The sequence below is a fragment of the Garra rufa genome, chromosome 1 (assembly GCF_049309525.1).
Source record: "Garra rufa chromosome 1, GarRuf1.0, whole genome shotgun sequence".
In the NCBI taxonomy this organism is placed as follows: Eukaryota; Metazoa; Chordata; class Actinopteri; order Cypriniformes; family Cyprinidae; genus Garra; species Garra rufa.
Window position 1 is genome coordinate 39817014 of NC_133361.1, and position 16028 is coordinate 39833041.

General features: G+C 35.8%; 2 protein-coding genes across 5 annotated transcripts in view; both read left to right on the forward strand.

The window, feature by feature from the left end:
• The window catches only part of pih1d1 (PIH1 domain containing 1), a 9686-nt gene extending 7799 nt beyond the window's left edge, over positions 1-1887 (forward strand). The window contains exons 8-11 of one of the 2 annotated variants that reach the window (XM_073840409.1): positions 1051-1083; positions 1276-1354; positions 1444-1587; positions 1736-1887. In XM_073840409.1, the coding sequence (XP_073696510.1) occupies positions 1051-1083; positions 1276-1354; positions 1444-1587; positions 1736-1771 (292 nt within the window). In that variant the 3' untranslated portion in view covers positions 1772-1887. The remainder of the gene's footprint in view (positions 1-1050; positions 1084-1275; positions 1355-1443; positions 1588-1735) is intronic. The other variant, XM_073840417.1, reaches the window with a different exon arrangement.
• Positions 1888-6057: 4170 nt separating this feature from the next.
• On the forward strand, positions 6058-15567 carry tnnt1 (troponin T type 1 (skeletal, slow)). 3 transcript variants are annotated; one of them, XM_073840430.1, is made up of 13 exons: positions 6065-6072; positions 6504-6536; positions 9889-9915; positions 10373-10390; positions 11080-11101; positions 11198-11258; positions 11436-11552; positions 11673-11750; positions 11883-11996; positions 12571-12680; positions 13458-13548; positions 13765-13805; positions 15313-15567. In XM_073840430.1, exons 6-13 carry the CDS (start codon positions 11202-11204, stop codon positions 15356-15358), a joined length of 654 nt encoding a protein of 217 aa, XP_073696531.1. In that variant the 5' UTR covers positions 6065-6072; positions 6504-6536; positions 9889-9915; positions 10373-10390; positions 11080-11101; positions 11198-11201; the 3' UTR covers positions 15359-15567. The 3 variants fall into 3 exon arrangements, with proteins under 3 accessions (XP_073696539.1, XP_073696531.1, XP_073696545.1); XM_073840438.1 differs by lacking the exon at positions 10373-10390 and having other exon boundaries at positions 6058-6072; XM_073840444.1 differs by lacking the exons at positions 6065-6072; positions 9889-9915; positions 10373-10390.
• Positions 15568-16028: the final 461 nt, after the last annotated feature.

Sequence of the window (16028 nt, forward strand, 5' to 3'; positions counted from 1 at the left end):
TATTGAATCTATTTGAGAAAATATTTGAGACTTGATATGTATTTGAAAAATATCAATATGAAAATAAACATAATTTTATTATATTAGATGTGTATTTTATCATTGTATTTAGTATTAAATTGGCCAAAATAGTGACATTCTGCAAACAGCTTTGTCAGTAGATAGTAAACAATTTGTGATTTCAGTTTCTTCTGAATTTTAGGTGATTTTGCATAAAATAAGTTTTGTTTTTTCTGTCCATTGTGCTGGGTTTTAAGGATCAACACACATGTATTTAGTTCAAATGGAATGGAACAATTTATTAAATAAACAGGTATTCATTCCAAAACATCGTAAAAGTGTTGCTGAGGAAATTGCAATTTGACCAATTTCTTATTTGTTTATTTACATGTATTAATTTTTGAATGCTTGTATGTGCACCTGTAAGAAACTTTTCAGTTGTAACTTTCTTACAACAGAAGGACCTCGAGCAATGTTTGAACATGTCAGATACGTTATTGTAACACAATGGATAGTTGTTCATACTTGACCTCAGCTAGGTGTGCCACACTTTACTATGAGGTTCACTGATTTATTAGCTGTTCGTCATTGTCTACAGTAACAACTTTATAGTTTGAATGGATAAGTGGTTCACCTGTGGAAAAATTCCATAGAATCACACAATTATAGATAATAATTATGCCACATGGCAAGCCCCTTGTGTGTTTGGTTGTTAATATTTTGTCTCATCATGCTTTCAGCTACCAAAACAATTGTAATGCTTACTGTTTAACACATTTTTATTTTCAGTGAAATCCTTTCACAGATTGCTGCCAATCTTTGTTCAAAAATCATTGCCACTTACTGTCTGGATCTGTTCCTAGTTATCAGTGACACTTTGTCTGTTACCACTTATATGTGATTAGTGGTTGAATTGTCAGTGTGTGCGGCCCATTGTTAACATTTGCATCTGTGTGTCGTTGCTCTTTTCTGCACCTAATCCCACTGATTGTTGACCTGCTGAGTAGCTATAACTGGAATTCCTCTAATCACTTTGTTCTCTGTGGACAGGGAATCTGACTCCTTGTCTTCATCAACAAAACGGTATGTTTATTTTTGTTGAATGCATTTGGTGTGTCCCTTTCAAATGTGTTTTGTTGTCACTTATGTTTAACAAACCAAAGATGAGTGCAAAGGCTTAGTTTTACTTTTGTTATGCTCAGTGTGATATGTAATTGCCAAATCTTTACCTGGAACTTAATACTTTTTGTATTTATTGTGCTTTATTGACTCCAGTCCAGAGTTCAGTCTGTTAGTGGAGCCCTCAAGTGGAAATGCAGAGCATCTGATTGCTGAGATCCTTCTTCCTGGAGTGGTGAGTAATAGAGGCCTGGTTTTGGATTACGTTCAATCAATACAAGTATGAAAGTATGAGAATCTAGGCTTTACTGTCTTCCTCACTAGATATCTGCTCACTCTATTGTTCTGGATTTGGGAGAAGACAGACTACTTCTGATTGCTCGACCTTCTCTTTTCCACTTGGATATTTTCTTCCCCCTGATTATTGACCAAGAAAACAGTGTTGCCCAGTTTAACACAAACACACAGGTAAGTTCCTGCCCATTTAAAGTCTTTTGTATTGTCCTTTTTAAACTCTACACCATTACTGCTCTTTGACCCTTTATATTTGTGTTGGCATGGAGTTCCAGTATGTCTCATACAGTCTTTTCCTGTTTTTTGTTTTTGTTTTTTTCAGACACTTACAGTGACCATGCCAGTAGTGTCTTCATAAAAACTATTGCAAGGCTGTTATTTCATAATAAACTTTTTTATTTTGTATACAGAAAGTGTAATGTGTGTTGCTCAATAAGATGTATTCGGCAACTAAATATATAAATGTGTATATAATTAGATATATGTATATGTGTTATTCTTTTTTGGAAACTTTCTTTCAACTAGTTATGTAAACATTACATAGAAAGACAGACAGATAGATAGATGTTATTCTTTTTAGAGGTGTCTCCTTTGTTGCCCGCTGGCTTCTGCTAGGAATTATTATAAAACCACTTTTAAAAATAAAGGTTCTTAATGAAGGACCTTGAACATCCATGGAACCTTTCAAGGTCCTTATAGTGGAAAAAACATCCTTAGATTTTTTAAATGTTACTCAAAATGCTTCTTTTAAGAACTGTTCACTGAAAGGTTCTTTGGGGAATCTTTTATGGCATCACTGTAAAAACACCCCTTTAGAGCTTTTATTTTTTAGAGTGTGTGTGCTTTAAACAGCAAAGAGAGATTTTGTAAAGAAAAGCTATAAATGTTGAAAGTTTGTTAAAGTCACGTGGCAAAATCTGAAATCTCGAGCAGGACTGTGCTCTGATAAAAGCAAAGGCTTAATATTTGGTGCAGAGCCACAGCAAGTATGATTTGCATATATGGGTTTTTTCTTAATTGGCTAAATGAAATGTGAATAGAAGCAAATACTGCATGTTTTAGTGACGTCACACTGAGAAAAAAAAAAGTAGCCTGAAAAAAGGTCAGTATTTTTTAAGTATGGCTTGAAAATCACTAGAGAAACTTTTCAAACTTTTAAAAAGAGCTGAAGAACCACTGAATTGGTGTTGATTGTAATAAATGTCCACTATGTAATTGTACAAATCTGTGAGCGCCCTAAACCGTTTTTGGAGGAGATTGTAAACCAAATATCGATTCAAGGATAAATGTTTAATTCTAAATAAATAAATAAAAGATTTTCAGTTAAACTCTGTTCGACCAAAAACATTTTACATAACCACAGTGATTTACATTTGAAGCCATAAGTTTACACACACCATGCAGAATCTGCAAAATGTTAATTATTTGACCAAAATAAGAGGGATCATACAAAATGCATGTTATTTTTTTTTTTGTACTGACCTGAAAAAGATATTACATATAAAATATGTTTACATATAGTCCACAAGAGAAAATAACAGTTAAATTGACAGTTCAAAAGTTTACATCCCCTTGATTCTTAATACTGTTTTTACTGGAATGATTCACAGCTGTTTTTTGTTTAGTGATAGTTGTTCATGAGTCCCTTGTTTGTCCTGAACAGCTAAACTGCCTGTTGTTTTTCAGAAAAATCCTTCAGGTCCCACAAATTCTTTGGTTTTTCAGCTTTTATGTGTATTTGAACCCTTTCCAACAATGATTGTATGATTTTCAGATCCATCTTTACACACGGAGGACAACTGAGGGACTCATATGCAACTATTACAGAAGGTTCAAATGCTCACTGATGCTTCAGAAGGAAAAAAACAATGCATAAAGAGCCAGGGGTGTTACATTTTTCTTATTTTGCATAATATCATATTTTTTCATTTAGTACTGCCTTTCAGAAGCTATAGAAGATACTTACTTGTTTTCCAGAAGACAAAATAAGTTAAATTAACCTGATCTTCAAATTCAAAAGGTTTTCACTCCCTGGCTCTTAATGCATCGTTTTTCCTTCTGAAGCATCAGTGAGCATTTGAATCTTCTGCAATAGTTGCATATGAGTCCCTCAGTTGTCTTCAGTAAAAAGATGGATCTCAAAATCATACAGTCATTGTTGGAAAGGGTTCAAATACACCAAAATGCTAAAAAACAACAACAACAAAGAATTGGGACTGAACAACTATCATTTAAAAAAAAAAAAACGGCTGTGGATTGTTCAGGTAACAAACACAGTTTTAAGAATCAAGCATATGTAAACTTTTGAACGGGGTAATTTTTATTAATTCAACTATTATTTTTTCTTATGGAATACATAAATGTCTTTTATGTGAAATATCTTATTCAGATCAGTACTAAATAAAAAAAAATACCATGCATTTTACAGGATTCCTCTTATTTTTGTAAAATAATTAACATTTTGCAGATTCTGTAAGGTGTATGTAAACTCCAACTGTATGTCCACAGAAAATAAGGTGACTCAAACTCAAAGCAATTGTATTCTGCTGGTAAAAGATGATTTGGTTTCCTTTCGCAACTAAACAGCTGAAACGAAATGCATTAAAGTCTGTTGTATTGCCATCCAGCCAACAAAGTCCCAAGTAATTTTCCAACCAAGCAACAGTTGTGCAAACTGAACATCCTTATCTTTGGACCTTACCTTGGACCTCACCACTTATATCAGCATCTTTCCCATCTACTGCAACTTCAGTCAACTTTCTAACCGACTATCTGCAAGGTGAGTATTTTGGCTAGTTATCTGATACCTATAAGAAATGGGAGCCCATCCATTTACTTCAAAGTTCTCTTAGCCATTACCTTATTTTACATCGTGTCAAATAGAAAATATGTCTTCTGGGAAGAATTGTGTCTAAATCCCCTGTGCTATTTTTGCTCCCAACTGTCCCTTTGTTTTTTCTATCTCTTTTTATATCCCTGTGTTTGTTGTGTGAGGTCACTCCCGCTGTCTCCCCTAATCCCTCGTGGTGGTCATCTTTCTGTCCCAGGGTTCATTTCTAATCCATCCACGTTGCTATGCCGTAGCTGCTAACACCCTCCATCTGTCCCCGTCCTCATATAAAACCGACCCATTGTCCCGCATTACAAAACTCTCATAATACACAGGGGCTCTCCTCTCATCCTTCGTGTACCTGTTTCATCCGCTGTGAAACCATCCTACCATCACCAAAAGGTAAAAATCTTTTTGTTACTTCATTTTCAGTCATTTCTATCCATCTAGAGAAAGATACTTAAATTTCCAGTATAATTTAGATCGTAAATCTTATGAAAGCATGATTTTGAAGTTCTCGTGTGTAGTTATGATAATGTTAGTTTTATCCATTATTGTGTTTTAGCATCCTGTACCAGACTTGTGTGCTAATTCAGGACTCAAAAATTGATGTGAAAAACTAACTAAGGGCAGAACAGTGCATAGTTTACCAATGATGGTCATAATACCACAGGCGTGATTGATTGATTTGAATAGAAGCTGATGATGTCCTAGACCAAATGGACTTACTTGGACTTAAGGAACTATGAATAAAATTCACTTTCAAAACACATAATCTCCCCTTGCGTCCTTGGCTAAAATTAACCCATCAGAATCCTGTGGTTAATGCCTTCTATGACCTTACACGCCCCTCAAACGCCCTCTTTGTCTGCCACTTTCTCATCTTGTTGCCTCTTCCGTCCATCCCTACTTGGGTCAATCCAATGCGAAGGGCATCTTTGGTTTGTAATCTGATCTTTTCATGTAGAATTTGCCAGACTCATGCCCTTTAGATGCTGAGAATCTGATTAGCAATGTAACAGCAGGGCGACCTGTTGAAAGGAAGCTGGTTTTAGATGGGCACTGCATGTGCCTTTGTCCAGAGACAGTAAAGAGGGGTGGTGACAGCTACATGCCTCATAAATTCTCTCTGGCGATGACACTGTAGCTATAAAATTGTTTCAAATAGCAGTTATGATATGACGCTGATGTGACTTATGAGCCACAGGGGGAGGAATCTGTTTGCGGAATGTAAATGACTGCAATCATTAACTGAGGTTGGTTGGGAACACAGCAGTCTACATGCTGCCTTGTCCGCTTACTTAACAGAACTAGGTGGTGCTTGTTCTCAGAGGACAAGTACATGTCTGAATCCGTAGTAAAGTGCGTGAGAAATGGAAGAAGCGAACGGAGAGAGTGTCGAAAGAAATCATATCTGACCCCGTCTTTGTCTGCACATTCCCACCTGTTCGCACTCCATCAGTCTTCATATGAAGCATTCAATCAGATGTCAGCACTTTGGGACAATGGAACAATTTAGATCTGAAGCTGCTTCGGCATTGTCACTCTCTCTTTCTCGTTCTCTCTCATCCTCTTTCTAAAGCTATTACGAAATATTAAGCTAGGCAGGTCTGCTTTTTATCCTTGTGCTGTCTGTCTTACTCTTGCTTTCTCTTCCTCATTCTCTCTTCCAGTTTCACCATGTCTGATGTAGAGGAGGAATATGAGTGAGTAATGTTTTTTTTTTCTATCATTACTGATTATTGAGCTATTAAAGCAATGCATTTACTATGATGTCTCATTCCTTTTCCTTTCTTTTCCTAAATGGCCTGTTAGGGAACAAGCAGAGGGTGAGTAGAATTCTTTTTTATTTTTTGCCTTATTCAGCCCTCTTAAACTTTAGCTTTAGTGATTATCAGTAAATCCTTGGCATAATGTGTACCCAGAGGCCAGTTATAGATGCCTCAAGAGGCCCCGGTGAGCTTCACTTGGGATCACAAAGCTATGCATGAGTCTGATTGGGTGCTTAGGCTTGTCAAAGTGCCTTTTCCTGGAAGGGTTATTATTATAGGCTGAGCTCATGTTGCTGTTAGCTTACATCCCTAACAAATGGTGTACACTTACATAATCCTTTGCACACACTTATTTATATACACACACTCATATGTTTTCTTGATTGTCCTCACGTGCTCTCTTGGGCACAGGGTTGATTTTCACTTCTGTTTTCCTTTCCTTCATTCCTTCGTCTTGTCATTGTGGCTTGTGAACTTGTGTGAAGCAGAGGAGGAAGAGGCTGCAGAAGATGCAGGAGGAGGTAAAATAATATGCCTAATCAAAAGTTCAACACAATGTCTTTGTCGATAAGTTGAAAAATAAAAATAAAAGATGTAAAATTCAGCACAAAGTCACACAGAGCCTCAGTCACATACTGACTCACTCATCACACTGATTTAGGATTATTTCCACCAATTATGTTCATAGCTGGTAAAAATAGATGAACAGTTCAAAGAGTTAAAAAATTGCATTCTGAGCTATGTTAATCAATATATGAGCCTACATTATTTTAACTTAATTTTAAATATTTTTGTTCTTGTTCTATACACTTAATTGACCCCAGAGCTGTGCTACAGTAGCTTTAGCTACTGTTATGTCTAACAAGCCATGGCGCTCTCACACTACACTTCATGTTCTCACGCAGAAAAAATACATCACAGAGCAAAGAGGAAACTGACAATGTCCCGACTGTGTGTTACTTCTAGTACGAAACAAAGTTTCAGCTTTCTTTTTTTTTTTTTAAGAAATGAAAACAATAAATACCCTTTTATGGCATTTTGATGTGCCGTGACAGAACACTGTAGTGCCTCAGTTCAAGCAGCACATGAACCGATAATCTTTTCAAATTAACTTAAAGGGGAAGTTCACTTCCAGAACAAAAAAATTACAGATAAATTACTCAGCCCCTTGTCATCCAAAATGTTCATGGCTTTCTTTCTTCAGTTGTAAAGAGGAAAACATATAGTTTCATATAGTGGACTTCTAAGGTGCCCCCTTCTATGGTGCCCCAAAATGCAGTTTAAATGCAGCTTCAAATGGCTCTAAACGATCTGAGGAAGAAGGGACTTATCTAGTGAAACGATTGGTTATTTTCTAAAAATAAATGTACATTTTATGTACATTTTAACCTCAAATGCTCCTCTTGTCTAACTTTGCGTGTACTCTGTGTTAGACAGTTAGGGTATGTCGAAAAACTCCCATCTCATTTTCTTCTCCAACTTCAAAATCGTCCTCCATCTCTGTTTTTCTTTTTTTGTAAAGGCCGTTTGATCTTCTTTGCACATTCACTTTCTAAACACTGGGTCGGTACACTCTTAAAAATAAAGGTGCTTCACGATGCCATAGAAGAACTTTTTTTGTCTAAATGGTTCCATAAAGAACCTTTAACATCTGAAGAACCTTACTGTTTCACAAAAGGTTCTTTGTGGCAAAAGAAGGTTCTTCAGATTATAAAAGGGTAAGAAAGAGATGGTTCTTCAAAGAACCTTTGACTGAAGAACCTTTTCAAGCACCTTTATTTTTAAGAGTGTACTTCTGCAGCTGTAGAACAATTTTGAAGTTGGAGGAGAAAATTAGATGGGAGTTTTTCGACCTACTGTCTTGAACTGGAATACACAGAGTACACGCAGAGCTAGACTTCCTCGGCTGAGATCGTTTAAACCCCTTTTGAAGCTGCATTTAAACTACATTTTGGAAGTTCAAACTCGGGGCACCATAGAAGTCCATCATATGGAGAGAAATCCTAAAATGTCTTCCTCAAAAAACATAATTTCTTTACGACTGAAGAAAGAAAGACATGAACATCTTGGATGACAAGGGGGTGAGTAAATTGTCTGTAAATTTGTTCTGGAAGAGAACTTTAATGCACGTGAATTAACATCAGAATGTATTTTATTTAAACCGCGGAAAGATGTCAATACACAGGCCAATATGGATGTCAGTTTTCAAGTTTAAGTCCACCAAAGTTAATCTACTCTCCTGTCAAATTTGTTTGTCGGACAAAATGGTGGATTTGGCATTATGATTGGTCAGATCATCTGTCAATCAATCTCCCTGCGAAGGGTCAATTAAATCAATAATTAACAAAAATCCATTAATTAAATCAATTGTGTCTAATGCATCCAATTTTTTTTTGATTGTGTCGTACCGCAGTAAAAAAAACTATGCCAAAATGTATTTAAAAAAAACATTTATTTCATATTAAGTATACTTAAAATCCTTTAAAATATTTATTGACATATCACTTAAGGCTTACTGATATTAAAATGTTAATTCAACTATTTGGAGTACTTCTTTATTGCACAATGCACATTTCTTAATGTTTTAATATCACTGTTAATAAGGATTGTATGATCTCTGTATAATATCAGTCTTTAACTGCAAGATATTTCAAGTGTACCTGAAGTATACTTTATATCTTTAGTTGGACCTCAGCACTACTTCCACACAATTAAAGTGCATTAAGCACAAAATGTGTTGTTCCAATTAAGCAGCCTTTAAGTATACCAGTTTAGTATACCAGTTGTATAGTACTTGTATTGTATTGTTGTGTACTTAAATACATTTATTTAAAAGAGATTTTACTTTTTTGTTTTTTTCAGTAGGGCAGTCTTGTACCTTTGTCTTTTTGATTTTTATTTGATTAAACTTTTATTTTCTTCAAATCAAAGTTTGTAAACTTGTGATTCACCTCATTACCATATAGTTTGTTTCCTGGCTTATAAATGAAAGACTTAAATTTCCTTTGGGAAAAATATCTCTAGGAAACAAAACCACAATACCACTATAACTCGAAATGATCTGTAAATTTAAAGCTGCACCTCTGTATCTGCAACCTTGAAGAGATAGTTCACCCAAAAAATGAAAATATGATGTTTATCTGCTTAACCCCCAGGGCATCCAAGATGTAGGTGACTTTGTTTCTTCAGTAGAACACAAATGAAGATTTTTAACTCAAAACGTTGCGGTCTGTAAGTCATATAATAGCAGTCAATGGGATCCACAGCTTTGAAGGTAAAAAAAAAAAAAGCATACACAGACAAAACTGTTTCTTGCACAGACCGATCGTTTTGTGTCCTAAAGTATCGTCACAAGCCGCAGGGTTTAATTTGGTTTTGTCTGTGTATGTTTTTTTATGGTCCAAAAAGGCACACGAAAATAAGCAACAGTTCTCCAGTTCATATTTTAATGTAATTCTCAAGTGAGATGAAGGTAAACATATCTGGCTCGATGTCCATGACACACAAAGTAATTGAAGACTTCTAATACATAATCGAAAGGAATAGAAATAGAAATAGAAGAGAGGTGAATTGCTGAAGTAAGCAGCTGCACTGTAATGATTGGCAAAACTGAATAAACTTTCTACAGTGTTTTTAAGTAGTGTTAATAATGTTAATAAAAAGACTTCCTTACTTCACAAGTCAAAAACCACAGTCATTCAAAGCACATAATAATTTATCCTATTTTAAAAAAGGAGAGAAAATGTCATCACAAGAGCTGAAGAAAGACATAGGGACAGATTACTGAGGACTGAATGCCAAGATTCTCAATATGTTAAAGATTTTGATAAGCCTGATTTGTTTTCATGTTTATTTGTTGACTCTATGTTACAGAACAGCAGGACTATACAGAATATCAAGGTACTTTGTTGGTCTTCATAAAAGACATGCACCGCCAGAACCGCATGTAAAATATAAACCTTATGGAAGATAGATTTGTAATATAACATGCATTCTTAGTATTGTGTGTAAGGGCTGCGAAATATTTAATAAATCATGTAGTCAGTCATTTGAAATATAATGCTTCATTTTTGCACATTTTGTGAAGATGGTGTGTTTTTGGAAATGTTTGACTGCACACTGTGTGACTCATTGCACATTTTTTCCATATGAAAGCTAAAAGCAGAATTTAGGTCACCGGTTCAGCTGCCCAACTAGAAATTGAATTGGAGATTTGCATTGCGCTTAAACAGTATTTTTTTTTTACACATCATTTGTCAGATGTCTGCTTATCTAATAATTTCATGCTATTTTGACATCGCCCATTGTTTTCTGCTGATAATGTGTTCCTGTATTTTTTCACTGTTATATTCCTCAGAAGAGACTCAGGAAGAAGGTGAGGGATATTAGTTGAAAATATTTCCTTTAACTCCTTATCCTGATCCCTGAGTTATGTGTTGTAAATGGTGTTTCCCCATCCTCTGTTCATGACTGTGAAACATCTGTGGCTTTTCTTTTTCATTGACATGCATGGCATATAGAACTTTTTGTCACAAGTGTGTGTTAAAGATTTAATCAACATTTTTTGTTCTTTTTTTGTTAACTCACGGTTTTTGTTTTCAGTCAGTTTACATGTTTTTTGTACTGTTCAGTTTGTAAATATTTTGTACTTTTATCCACAGCAGAATGATGGGAGCAGGCTCTAAATATTGTATATCCTGTTTTATTTACCAGACGGACACACAGATAATTGCTGTAATAAATTATTGACTTGAAAAAAAATGTCCTGAGAACTGAAGAGTACATGAAAGAATTATGTGACAGCTGTGTCCTTTAGTCTTGTGTTGCTTCAGAGGGAGCAGCTGTATTTAAAAGAGTTCCCAGATATTTTTAAAATGTCAGAATGTCAAAAGGAGTGAGAGAAAACATATAACCCCATTCATACAACCAGTGTAATTCAGTATGGCACACCACAAAAGTCAGCAAGACTAGTGGATTATTGAATAGTGCACAGAAGGGCTTTATGATTACATTTAACAAGAACCTTCTTGTTTCTTTTTTCCCTGTTCTTTGCCCCCTTTTCAGAGGAGGAAAGACCTCGGCCCAAGTACGTGTCATCAAATCACCAGCACACTCTGCATTTTGCTAATGTCTTAATACACATATTGTCTAAATCTTGCGCTAATTTCCCTCTGTCACACAGGCCCATGGTTCCACAACTTGCCCCTCCAAAGATTCCAGAGGGTGAGCGGGTTGATTTCGATGTAAGTACCAATCCAGTTCAGTATTTCAGTCCCGTTCAGCATTTAAAATGAACTGCAAACTGAGAATATTCAGGGTTGCACAGTTAATGATTATTTAACAAAGACATGAAAACATTGTGCGTTGTAAACTGTTTGGAAATTAGCTTACCATTTATAATCTATATAATTTTCTCTCAGGATATTCACCGAAAAAGGATGGAGAAGGACTTTCTGGAGTTACAGACTTTAATTGACGTCCACTTTGAGCAGAGGAAGAAAGAGGAGGAAGAACTGATCGGCCTCAAGGAGAGAATTGTAATTCCCAGTCTTGATCACTTTATTGTTTTTCTTTGAGTTACCACAAGAAGTTTTCTGTACTCACTTTTTTCTTTCTTTTGCACTAATTTTCTCTACGGTGACCATTCGGTCAATCAGGAGCGGCGACGGGCTGAAAGAGCAGAGCAGCAGCGTGTTAGAGCAGAGAAAGAAAGAGACAGGCAGACAAGGATTGCGGTAAATCAGAAATAAACGTAAAACTTGACAAATAAAATACTCAAATGTTCTCAAAGTTGTACGTGGAATTGAATACAGAATACTTGTGAGATAAAATCGATGTGAAATGTATTATGTATGCTCTCTCATCAGGAGGAGCGCCAGAGGAAAGAGGATGAGGAGGCTAAGAAGAGAGCAGACGACGAGGCCAAGAAGAAGAAGGTTTTGTCCAATATGGGGGCGAACTTTGGTGGCTTCTTAGCCAAGGTAATTTACCATAATGTTCATGTGTCTTCAGTTCATCCAAAAATTAAAATTGTCTTTAATTACTCGCCCTCAAATTGTTCTAAAGCCAGATGATCTTCGTTCATCTTCGGAACACAAAATGAAATATGTTTGATGAAATCCAAGAGCCTTCTGACCATTTCTGAGAGGGACGTTTTATGCCAAAACACTGCTGTGTGTCGCACATCGAAGACTGACACGGAAGAGAAGAAATTGTTAAATAAAGTTGTTATTTTTGTTTTCTTTGTGCGCAAAAATTCTCGTAGCTTAATAACATTGTGGTTGAACCACTGATGTCAAATGGACTGTTTTAACAATGAACTTTCTGGGCCTTGAACGTGGAAGGACCCTTGCTGTCTATGCAGGGTCAGAAAGCTCTCAGATTTCATCAAAAAATATCTTAATTTATGTTCTGAAGATAAGCGACGGTCTTATGGGTTTGGAACGACATGAAGGTGAATAATTAATGACAGGATTTAATTTTTTGGGGTAAACTATCCCTTTAACATATGCACATTGATACATGTTTGTACATATGTATTTTTGTGTACTTTAGGCAGAGCAGAAACGAGGGAAGCGCCTGACTGGACGAGAGATCAAGAAAAAGACTCTTTCAGAGAGGCGCGCTCCTCTTAACATCGATAATATGCGCGAGGATGGGTTGAGGTGACCACACACATACACATCCATGTTTTTACAAATAGCCTATAATATAATATAATATAATATAATATATGTTTCACCTATGCACAAATAGCAACCTGATCTAATGTATCTATGGGAACTTTTTTTGCAAGATGCGAAATGCATACCGCATGTGTGTTTCATGACATGTGACCCTGGACCACAAAATCTTAAGTCTTGTAGCAATAGCCAAAAATACATTTAATGGGTCAAAATGAATTAAAATAAATATAATTTTTTCTTTTATGCCAAAAATCATTAGGATATGTAAAGAATTAAGATCACGTTCCATGAAGATATTTTGGAAATTTCCTACCATAAATATATCAAAACTTCATTTCTAATAAGAAAAAAAGCATTGCGAAGAACTTCATTTGGACCACTTTAAAGGCGATTTTCTCAGTACTTAGATTTTTTTGTAACCTCAGATTTCAAATAGTTGTTTCTCGGCCAAATATTGTCCTATCCTAACAAACCATACATCAATGGAAAGCTAATTAATTCAGTAAAAGTTAGAATTTCAAACAATTGACCCTTATGACTGTTTTTGTCATATGGAGCTGTAATTATAACTGTGATGAAAACGATCAGGCAGCCAAATAAACAGATACAATCATATGTTTACTGTTATGCAAGATGTGCAAAGGATTAAAAGTGTGTTCCATTTTTAGACTCTCATGTTTTTCCCATGCTTCATGAATAGGTGTCTATTCAACCTGACAGTTTTGCATCAAATCTATTCTTTACTTTCACAAACAGGCAACGAGCTCAGGAGATGTGGAACTGGATTTACCAGCTGGAGTCAGAGAAGTTTGACCTATTGGATCAAATGAAGAGACAGAAATATGAGGTGCAGTGATTTGATTTACTGATGAAGAATTTGACAGGTTTGAAAAATCTAGGGGTTTGACGAATGATGAAGGATTACATTGTATTAAATCTGTCTGTGTTTGTTTTGGCAAATCTGTGTTTGGTTGAATTAGAGAAAACCAAACTGAGTGAAAAGATAAAGTGAAAGAGCAAGGAAAACTGTGCACTTATCTGAAATTTGTTTCCTTCTCAACAGATTGTTGTTCTGCTGAACAGGATTTCTCATGCTCAAAAGTTGTAAGTCATATTAGGTTAATTAGCAGGTTGTTTAAATACACTACATGACTTTTAAAATCTGAACAGAATTTGTAACACTGGGTATCATTCACTAAACAACTGAGGATCACACACACTATCACACTATCAGACATTCAAGTCCAAACACGGCAAACAGGAAAACATCCACTTTGTTACTAGACAAATGAAAACAAAATGAGTTTTAATTTCAGCTCATATCAATACATTCTCAGGCTGGATAAAATCATACTGTGAAGCTCAAAAATCGTAGTCATCATAAGCCCCTATCACACATACAGTATCTACTGGTATATTACCATTAAGACATCATGTGTAAACAGGACCTTTTCAAAAGTACCTGTAATTCATTCTGGTGTGAGAAGTGTAACATTACCGGTAATGCGCTCTGTGTGAACGCAGAATGAAGATTACCAGTATGAGCACGTAGAATGCACTGACGAATCTATCTGCTTTGGTCCAGATTGGCCAATCATATCGTTCTTACGGGGATGACATGATTACTCTGCTGCTGCTTTTTTATGCCCTAGATGGACATCATTGACCATTGCGTCTCGTCTTGCATCTTTTTCAACGTGTCACGCTTGAGACCCAGCCTTTTTTTCCACTCCTCGGCTCTGCAGTTGGATGTTGTTATGCGTGTCTCATGTTTATAAGAGCAAAAATGCATTGTTTAAACTCGCCCTTATGCATGTCACTCAGACTTAAATAATGTTGTCAAATTGGACCGATACCAAAACTAAAGTTCTTCTGCACATGCATAGGATTGAAGACAATGGTGCAGCCTTTATAGATAGTTTCCGATCACTAGCATCACAGAATTTACTGCATTTTGGTGCTGACGTGTGAATGGTCTCATACCGGTAAAAAGCCAGAATGCTGTTGCTTGTGTGAACAGCATATTTGTGTATTTACTGGTAAGATCACACTGGTAATTTTACATTAATTTATTGGGATTGGTGTGTGAAAGGGGCTATAGACTACACAATTTTCTGTGAAATCTTCGAATTTGACTGCTCAGCTTCCACAAACTGGCTCTGACTTTCTGCAACTACAGTAGCAAATCAGTGCAAAGGCTAGGCAAAAGTTGTGTAGTGTATTTCATAATTGAAGGGATAGTCCTACCAAAAATGAAAATTTTGAGTCTTCATTAACTCACCCTCATTTTGTTCCGTAAACCTTTATGCATTTCTTTTTTTCTGCTGAACACAAAAGATATTTAGAAGAATATTGATAACCAAACAGTTTTGGTTCCTATTGACTTCCATTGTTTTGGTACACACATTGGAAGTCAATGGGAAGTGAAACTGTTTCATTACCAACTTCTTTTGCTTTTCACAAAAGAAAGCCATGTAGGTTAATAGGAGTTAATGATGACAGATTTTCAATTTTGGGTGAACCAACTCTTATTTCCTTCAATGTAAAATTAATTTAAAAAATCCATCAAAGTCTCAGTTATGCTCACGTTTCACCTCTCTCTTTATCACAGCAAAAAAGGCCATGGTAAAGGAAAGGTTGGAGGCCGCTGGAAATAAGAAACTGGAAAAGACAACATGGATGCTTTTACTTTTGACTCTTCTGACAATTTCACAGCCTCTGAAAAAGAAAAACATTTCTGAATGCATTCGCAACTCTTCTCAGATCTGATGTGCTTGGTTTAGATTAATCGCTTCTGTATTATTTTCATTCGTAAGGCACTTTGGATAAAAGTGTCTGCTAAATTAATAAATGTAAATGAAAAATGCATCTGAATCATATTATTCTTCGCAAATCACACAGGTAATGCAACAGAAACTAATTCACTCCAGAAGGGAAGAGGAATGCATGTTGAGGAAATGAAAATAAGTTGTGTCAGACAGAAGTGGCTTTGACATCATTAAATCATTCATAGTGTTTAAAACGTTGCCTGAGAATCCTTTTTTCATGATGCTGCACAAAATTGTGGTTTCTGCCTCAGGCTTCCGCTATTAATAGCATGAGTCATTTCCTTAAATGTACTTTCCTACATGTCAGTTTTCATTAGGTCTGCTAAAGAAAACTGGGAAGTTATCAAGGAATGCAAAAGTTGAAACTAAGTACATTAGACATGGAACCTCTTTTGTTGTAATGACAATATAACAGTACAGAACAGGCTGTATGAGGGAGGATTCAGTGATGAGGGTTCAGCTCTCATACAAAATGCCATTACACTGTAGCTTCCAGCAA